This window comes from Musca vetustissima, unplaced genomic scaffold, assembly GCF_032173495.1.
Source record: "Musca vetustissima isolate MV318-11 ecotype Yass unplaced genomic scaffold, APGP_CSIRO_Mvet_v1 utg52023, whole genome shotgun sequence".
Taxonomy (NCBI): domain Eukaryota; kingdom Metazoa; phylum Arthropoda; class Insecta; order Diptera; family Muscidae; genus Musca; species Musca vetustissima.
Window position 1 is genome coordinate 1 of NW_026879750.1, and position 9997 is coordinate 9997.

General features: G+C 38.5%; 1 protein-coding gene across 1 annotated transcript; it reads right to left on the reverse strand.

Annotated features, from left to right (window-relative positions):
• Positions 1–9: 9 nt before the first annotated feature.
• On the reverse strand, positions 10–7667 carry LOC133324871 (uncharacterized; the record flags this gene model as incomplete). The annotated part of the gene is made up of 9 exons (XM_061533699.1): positions 7592–7667; positions 3765–3835; positions 3587–3690; positions 3438–3518; positions 3241–3375; positions 3134–3178; positions 1416–3074; positions 1211–1297; positions 10–1149 (listed from the first exon to the last, which is right to left on the reverse strand). Coding segments are annotated over exons 1-9 (3382 nt in total), but the record flags the coding sequence as incomplete, so codon positions are not given.
• Positions 7668–9997: the final 2330 nt, after the last annotated feature.

Genomic DNA, 9997 nt, shown 5'->3' on the forward strand with positions numbered 1-9997 from the left:
CACCTGCGCCTGGTTGATATCCACTGCCGGCACCACCTGGCTGAACACCTGTTCCTGTTGGGTAACCGGCTCCAACACCAGCTCCTGGCTGAACACCACTTCCTGGTCGATAACCGGCACCTGCTCCTGGTTGCACACCAGCACCTGCTCCCATTCCAGTTCCTGTTGTATATCCAGCTCCTGCACCAGGTTGTACACCGGCACCTGTTCCCATTCCGATTCCAGTGGGATATCCAGCTCCTGCACCAGGTTGCACACCAGCACCAGTTCCCATTCCAGTTCCACTGGGATATCCGGCACCTGCACCTGGTTGCACACCAGCACCTGCTCCCATTCCAGTTCCACTGGGATATCCGGCACCTGCACCTGGTTGCACACCAGCACCTGCTCCCATTCCAGTTCCTGTTGGATATCCAGCTCCTGCACCAGGTTGTACACCGGCACCTGTTCCCATTCCAGTTCCAGTTGGGTAACGAGCTCCAATGCCTGGTTGTGTTCCAGCTCCTGTACCCATTCCAGTTCCTGCTCCTGCGCCTGTTGGATAAGTAGCCCCAGTGCCTGGTTGGACTCCGGATCCAGCTGGATAGCCAGCAGCACCAGTTCCTTGCTGAACTCCAGTTCCTGGCTGATATCCTGCACCGGGTCTGGTTTGTGCACCCGTTCCGGGTTGATAACCAACTCCGCCACTGGGTTGTACACCAGTACCTGGACGATAAACACCTCCTGCTCCTGGTTGGACTGCAGAGCCAGCTCCAGTACCTGGTTGTACTCCTGTACTAGGGCGTAATCCAGATCCAGCTTGGTAAGCAGAGTCAGTTCCAGCTTGGTAGCCGGTATGAGTTCCGGCAACTTGTTGGTAACCACCTCCAACTCCTTGTTGACCTCCGACGCCAGTACCAACGCCTGTTCCTTGCTGAGCACCAGTTCCAGTTGGGTAAACGCCAGTTCCATATCCTGGTTGTACACCTGTCCCTGGACCTTGTTGGCTTCCAACACCTTGTTGTACACCGTAACCAGGCTGACCTGGTCGCTGCTGTACGATTTGTTGAGGACCATAACCTGGTTGAGTGGTTGGTATTCTACCAGCTCCTTGTTGTCCATATGTTGGTGAAGCACCTGCACCTGTTCCAGGTTGTTGAGGAGCCAAACCTTTAATATAAATAACGATTTTTAGGACATTTATTCAATTATTTAAGTGTTGAATATGTACCTGGTTGTCTGAGTTGTTGGCCGGGTACATACTGTTGGCCACCGCCCGTTTGTGGTCCACCAACACCAAATTGACCGGTTCCAGGACCTATATGTAGAAATTTGTGTATGTTTTATCGAACAGTTTTGATCAATATCAGTTTTGATAAGATTGGCAGAAGGTTCAGGGTACGCTTTAATACATGGAAAATGTTGTGAGTAATTACCTTGTGGCTGTGTATATCCTGGTCTTACATGACCTTGTCCAAATCCAGGTCTAGATACTCCTTGAGAAGGTTGTGTTGGTCTACCCATTCCGGTTGTAGGCTGTCCTGGTTGAAGCAATCCTGGTCTTCCACCACCAATTTGTGCACCGATAGTCGGTCCATATCCTGGTCTTCCGGCTTGGCCCACACCTTGGGTACCATATCCCGGTCTTGCGCCGCCTTGACCAAATCCTGCTTGTTGGGATGTTGGCTGACCAATTCCGTAGCCTTGTTGACCAATACCTTGCTGGCCTTGACCGGGTTGACCATACGAGTGTTGTCCTACACCAGGTTGTGCTGTACCGAATCCTGGTCTTTGTTGGCCAAAGCCAGGTTGACTTCCACCTACTTGTCCAACGCCTGGTTGTTGTCCAGGTTGGCCGAAACCTGGTTGAGTTACACCTTGTGGGCCGTATCCAGGTTGAGAAACACCTTGTGGGCCGTATCCAGGTTGAGTAACGCCTTGTTGTCCAGTTCCTTGTTGTTGGCCATAACCAGTTTGTCCGACACCACCATATCCCGGTTGAGTGACACCCTGTTGTCCAGTTCCTCGTTGACCAACACCGCCATATCCGGGCTGACCAGCTCCTGTTTGATGGCCAAAACCAGGCTGACCTGCACCTTGTTGTCCGGCTGGTTGTTGGCCAAAACCTGGTTGTCCTTGACCTTGCTGTTGACCATAACCTGGTTGACCTGTACCTTGTTGTCCTGTGGGTTGCGTAACTCCTCCATAACCTGGTTGTTGGCCAAAACCTTGCTGTCCAATTGGTTGTGTTACCCCTCCAAATCCAGGTTGTTGACCATAACCCTGCTGCCCTGAAGGTAGACCTGCTCCAGCATATCCTGGTTGACCGACACCTTGTTGTCCTGTGGGTTGACCAACACCGCCATATCCTGGTTGTCCTACACCTTGTTGTCCTGTGGGTTGACCAACTCCGCCATACCCGGGCTGTCCTACACCTTGTTGTCCAGTTGGTTGACCAACACCGCCATATCCAGGTTGACCAACACCTTGTTGTACTGTTGGTTGACCAACACCGCCATATCCAGGTTGACCAACACCTTGTTGTCCTGTGGGTTGACCTACACCACCATATCCAGGTTGACCAACACCTTGTTGCCCAGTGGGTTGACCCACACCACCATAACCTGGTTGCTGACCAAAGCCAGGCTGACTTGTACCTTGTTGTCCTGTGGGTTGAGCTGAATCACCATATCCTGGTTGTTGTCCAAAGCCTTGTTGTCCGGAAGGATGACCAACACCACCATAACCTGGTTGACCTACACCTTGTTGACCTGTAGGTTGTGTAACACCTCCATAAGCTGGTTGATCGGCCCCTTGTTGTCCTGTTGGCTGACCAGCACCTTCATATCCTGGTTGACCCACACCTTGTTGACCATAACCAGGTTGACCAAAGCCTGGTTGTGTTTGATCTCCACCTTGTTGTCCAAATCCAATGCCTGGTTGTCCTGATCCATAACTCGGTTGCCCGGAGACTATATCCTGTGGAGCCAAACCTGTTTGGCCACTCGAGGGTTGTCCAACATCACCAATACTAGGTTGGCCAGTGCCTCCAATATCTGCGCCTTGTTGAGTAGCTCCAGGTCCATATGTTGTACCTTTTGTGATAAAAATAATCAGCTTTTTGTTAAAATTACGATTTTTGTGTTAAAATTACCTGGAATTCCATATTGACCTTGTGGACCAGGTGCTAAGATTTGTCCTGCTCAACGAAATGTATGTCATTAATAAGCAAATATTTCTACTATCGGGGTTTACCCTTACCTTGGGTATCGTATTGTCCAACTCCTGGTCTGCCAATAAGGGTTGATGGTGTACCATCTGTGTATGTTGTCGTTGGTTGATAAGCCCCAGCTCCTCCACCGTAAATCAATGGATCTGGTGAACCAGCATTATAATCTATGGAATTTAAAGACCATGTAAAATTCTAGACTAAGTAATAGGCATATGTCCGAACCTACCATATACATTGCTGCCTCCACATTCACCACAATCGCCTACAGAGAATTGACTCTGAGCTTGGCCCATACCGTGACTTCCAGCTGGAAAATATCATTGACTGTGTTAGAATCAATCTGGCCGACATTTGTTAGTTTTCATTTCAACTTACATACTGTTGATCGGGAACCACTTTCGTTAGCTTCTGCTTCAGCTTTGCCATCTTGTTCAGGTTTTCCAAAATTTAAGTACTGTGACTGAGTTTGACCTCTCATACTGGAAAATTGAGTCATTTTAGAAAGTTCGGGCTTAATCTACTATTGTGAAATTATTTAGAATGATCTACTTACTAGCCTCTATTGCTTCTTTTCAATCTTTGAATGTCATCGATGAATTCGACATTTTCATCATTTGATGAGCCCTAAAGAGTATAAGGAATAAAAATGTATTTAATTTTATTATTGAAAAAGGGAATATTTTTTTAGGTCAAGGTCGAGTAGAGGATTTTATTTTTGTATATATGTATATCTTCAAAATTAGATAAAACGGTTCGAGTTTTGATATAGGCCCCATAGAGAATGAACTACTTTATAGAGTTTTGAAGGTCTTTTTAATTATTCATTTCTGATTTTATGAGGACTACCTATAAGTTAGTCATACCCTTCGCCACACTGGGGTACATGTCTTTGTGTATATTTATGTAGAGGGTGCACTTTCGTCAAAGAGACTATGAATTTTTTCAATTTACACGAAATTTGAAATCAGAAGAAGTTTTTAAGATTTAAATATTATATATAGTTATTTTTTGTACGAAGAGACATGTTTTTGTTTACACGAAATTTCTCAGAGGGTATAGAATTAAGTTTAGATTTATTTGTACTACATTTTGTTTCATATTCTCGAAATTTTGCAGTCTAGAATGCTTTGTGTTAAGTTTGTAATCGGTTCAGATTTATGTATAGCTCCCATATATATGTTTGTTCGCCTTACATGAAATTTGACATTTTATAGGTTTCACAATGGTATCCGTACGGGTTATTTTAAACTAGTTCAAAAATCTATGTAGTTCACACAGTTAATATCGTCCGATTCCATTTAAATGGTCCATGAAAATCTCATCTCAAAGTGGTGGAGGGTATCATATAGTCGGCCCGTCCGACATTCGAACTTTCCTTACTGGTTTGTTATAGTTTAATATTCAAGTGAAATCGAAAATATTAATTTTAAAAATATAATTGAAATACATGTATGTATCTATGTGCGTTTGTTTGTTCAAAACTGATTATTTAATACCGAGTTCACTTTTTAATGCCAACTTTATCAATGAGACCTACTTAGATTCTTGGTGAGATCAACGATTTCATTAGACGCATCATTGAATCTAATCAAATGGTGTTGTTGTTGTCGTTGTGTTCATTACTGTCTTGCTGATTCTATATTTTAGGCTTGAATTCATATATTTCAAATATGACCTTGGTAAATAGATTTGAATTATGGGTTGTGGAACAATCTGCTGAGCTGGCGCTTATCAGAAATCTTTGTAATTTCCTGAAGATTAATGATCGAAACGGAAGTTCATAAGAATGTACATTTTTAAATGTTTTGTGCTGAAACCCAAGACAAATTTAGTGGCGATGTATGTGTTAGTTTGGTGATTTAGATTTATGTAATTTTATTAATAAATGTGGGGTCTGTATGTTATTTTTTATATCTTCTAAATAAACATTTAATGGGTTTCCGACAAAGACAGTTTTGTTAAACTTCAATAAATCGATTATGTGCTGTGTGGGGCTATCCAGTTGAAACCACCAACCAGGTCCATATTTTCCAAATCCGGACATATCCAGAAACATTTCATGGATTAAATTGTGATTTGTGGTAACATGGATTATGCTAATACCAGCGTTGAAGATAATTTATCATTACCATTATCTGGAACCATAAAAAACGCAAAATTTGAGTCCTCTCACAATTCGTTAGTAAGAACGAGATTTTTATAGCCCAAATTTCAATTTTCGCGATTTCGAAATATTTTCTAAGTATTTTTTGATCCACGGTTTAAAATATTCCTCAATGTAACGGAATTGCCCATTTTTGGAGTTATAAAGGTTTACACCGCATTTACAACCGAGGCATGAAAGATTTATTTAACATATATTTCACTGTAGGGTCATGTGTTGACATAACCCCCATTTTATGTCTCTGCCCACTTTGGTATTTTGAAGGTTCTAATCGTATATATTGGCATTCCGTTTTCATGGTGAACCGCCATACAAAGGTCTCGTTTAATTTTCGGTATTCCACTCTATCTATATTTAATTTTCTCAGGGACATTTATCAAACCCTACCGATGTCTTTCCTCACATGTTCATGTGGAAATGGCGACAATAAGCTCAAAAAATGTTACGGAAAATGTCCTATCCTCTAAAGGATTTAATTCGAAGCTACAGGTGATAAAAATCCTTTGACCAATGTACATTTTGACCAATTTTCGAGTAAATATATCTAGACTCATAGTAATATGAGTATAGTATATCTATTCATAAAATTAGTTCCACACTATATTTGTACATCAGGCGCATATGATTACTCAAAACCAAATGATCTTTTGACTTTAATTATTGATTTAATTAATCTAAAATCTAAGAGAGTACCAACCAAGAACTTTTCGCAGAATTAGTTATAAGTAGACTGAGTGATTCTTGAGAGTGCCGTGGAATTTACTGATTTTGTTGTTTGCTACTGACGTCAGAACAGCTGCGATATTCTAAACACCTAGAATATCGCTATGTGTTGTAATGCAAACCTAGCAAAAATAATTATCAACAATATAAAGGTAACTCTTTTGTATTTTGAGGATTCCGGATATATTCCCCAAGCGCCAAGCTTCATTTTACGGTGTGTTCAAGGTCCTAGCCCAACCTGAATGTCTGCTTTCATCTGGAAGGCCTGATCAATCTTTGGTATTTTGAATGTCCATCTCTTGGTGGAGGGTAAATAAGTTCTGACTGACCGTTTACAACACTGATTGTTTACAACATGATAATTTGTGTATGGAGAACCCTTTATTAATTTAATCCTATCCAAAATGTTAACCATTATTCCATAACAAACTAAATCCAATCAGTACGGATTTTCCAAATTGTTAATTTAAAAAAAATGGTAAAAGGAACGGATTTCTTTAATTACAAAAACAACAAATTTCATTTTTCATTTTTCAAAATTACAAGCCTTCCAAAAAATTTAGATATGTTGAACAACTTCAGAATTTGAAATGGAGAATGGGGAGGTAACATTTGGGCACTTCCACGACTTTCGGAGGCAAAATACAACTTTAAATGTTAAATAGATCAAATGCAATTACTTTTTTGTAGAACTTTAAGAGTACTATAAATTGAAAGCCTCCGGTTTTTATCCTTTGTGATAAAGGTCACAAAAGTATATTCTAATATACATGTCTTCAGTCATCATTGCTAATAATGGGAAAACTCTGTGAGTTGTGTGAAAATTGTGAACTTTAAATATTCTTTTCATAAATACGAAATATCAAACATTTTTATTATACTTTTAATATTTGGCCTGTCCTTTTTTGCGAATGATTTTTCTCATGCGATATTTTTTATTTCTGCAGTATCTGCATTTAGATTTATGGTAAAAACTAGAAGAAAAAATGATAAATGGGGTCTTTCTTTGAACTTTTTGCCGGAAATGCCCATGTACCTTAAGGTATTCAGATATTGCTTTTCGATATGCTTAACGACATGCTATGCTCGATGAAACACTTTTTACCCACCCATCTGACTGGTGGTGTAAGAACTTGTATTGAAAACGAATGGTTGTTTTAATTTCTGAGGACCTTGCTTTATTTTTTATTCTTTTAAATATTTCTGTCTTTCGGACACATATTAAAAATGGGATTATTTAATTAATTTTTCTTCTTATCTCGAGAATAAACTTTAGTTTTTTTAGCCCCAAGAATATGGTCAGAGTTTAAGTTTAAAAAAATCACTGGACGGTACGGCTAATTTTTTTGTAAGCATACGTAATTCTATTCCTGAAGTTTACTGTAATTCACTTTCTTTTATATTCCGAACACTTAAACAACGAATGCGAACACTTTTCAAAATATAAAAAATAAATGATTTTTTTTTTCATATTCACTTACAATTGTTGCTGCGTTCGCACAAGCAACGACGAGCAGTGCAACTCCCACTAGGCCCCAACGAAAGGCCTGCATTTTGACGTCAATTAATTGATGGCAGAGATGTGTGTATTGAACTTCCTTATAATAATTTGTATGAAATTAATCACTTCGTAACACGTTTAATTTTTTATGTTAGAGGTTCTTGACGTCGTTGCCAAAGAACGCCTTAATTCCGAATGAAGCACCAGCAAACTAAAATGAGATCGAATGGTACAATAAATTAATCACTAACTGAATTGAACTGAAATCTTCAAATAATCAACACAGGGCGATGTACAAATATATATATTTTGTCATTTAATCAATTGTATTGTCATATTTGTTTCACTAAAAGAGCAAACTTTTTTCACATATGTACGTATGTATATATTTTTAAGAGTGTACACATGTCCGTGTATGTATGCTTATTAATCGACAATATAGAGGAAGATCAAGATTTTTTTATTATCATCGTTTTTAGTGTTCTTGTTTCATTCTTGGCTTATCACTAGATTCACTTTTTCGCTTTTTTTCTTTATTTATTTCTTGAAAAGTCTTGTTAAAGAGTTGTCTTTTTAAAAAAATATTATTTCCATTGATATATAAATTTTCTAAATAATTTATCCTTGAGTGTAAATCCTTTTATAGTCCTTTATATATTGACTTCGTTTAGACAACTTTTCATATTGATTTATCTTGTCATTTAAATTTTGAAAGAGGATGTGTTTTTTCAGTTACTTTTCAACTCAGGAATCTTTAACGAATTCCAGTGCTTCCGATCGCGACAACTGCTGGATTCCAAATAACGCACAATATTCCAAAGAGCTAAGAGCTGTACTTAAATTATTGAAATTTATTCAATTCTACTTTGAACAGAATAAAGACAATTTCACAGATGCTCTTTACAACCACACACACACACAAAAGTACTCAGATAATGAACAAGGCATATATTCGTATGTACATACATATGTATCTGTCATAATAATTGACACTGGTAAATATGCGTTCTGCCAATCGATTTATGTGTGTTGTGGGTTGATCTTCCAACAACTCAATTACAATTACAAGAACAACTACATGGACTTACTTACGGATTCTCAACTTGGCACGCAATAGCGCCCATCTCACACACCATCACCATTAGAGAGAACCGAACATAGGCACGGACATACATACATTTGCTCAAATAAATGGATGGGTAGACCCTTTCGCCATTCAGCCCCATGAATTATCGGACTCCGTAGTCGTCGTCATCATCATCACCATCGGCCGAGATATACGATAGGAAAATTGAAAGCTCTGGAATCGAAAACAAATAGAGGGTGTGAAAATGGTGAGGCCACATCAAAGCACTTTGATCTTGTCAATCGATTACAATTTTCGTACAAGTGATGAAGTTTAAGCGTTTTCTTCTTTTTTCTTTAATTTTATGTTTGTTTTGTCTCTCGTGCATTTTGAAATGTTTTCAAACACATCCGCTGTCGGGGCACGCATTTTATTCAGAGTTCATCAAAATTGTCCCATTTAAATAATTTTTAATTTTATGGGAAACATAAATGGCCTCAAATCATAACAAATTTCAAGATTATATAAAATTACAATAACAATTAATAATCGAGAACATATAATAAAATGTTCAAATATAATTATGGTTAAAGCTCAAAATTGGGTTCGGAATTTTTAAAATATTACAACAATAATTAGATGTTATACAAAAAGTATTTATTGAAGATGTGTATCGTTGATCTATCCTTGAGTTAACCCTTTTTTTGAATGATTATCTCTTTTTCCGTTGAAAAATATATTACACACAAAATAACATCAAAAAATATGATTGGTCCAGATCATGATTTGTTTTTTGGTTATTTTTGCGAAATAAGCCCGATACTAACAAAACGTTCGAAATCTATATGGGGAATGTCCGATCAAGTAGCTCAGAATAGCCCATAACCTATTGGAGCACATACATATGTAAGTCTTTCAAAATATCAATTATTATACAGGGATATGTCATGTTGAACTTTTTCGCGTTTAAATTCAATGAAAACTCAGAATGATAAATAGCATACAGTTTATTAAGTATTTTTGATTCTATTTTGGGGTTTATGGGCTAGTTTTTAACCAATTTGGTTCTAATTTGGTTCTCAGTGGGTATCAAATCCTCTTACAAATAAACCGAAATATATCAAGGGTCAGAACATTTACCGTTATAATTTGTGACAGCTATGTGCTTATTTATCCAATTTACAATATATGGGCATTTCTGCAAAAGGTAAAAAACAAACAAACTGGGATTACGCCTGACTATTTTGCACAAAGAAGTATTATGAAATTCATTTCCTGCAAAATGTTGGCCATTTTGTGCGGGAGATACCAGAAGGAGTGGACCGATATTTC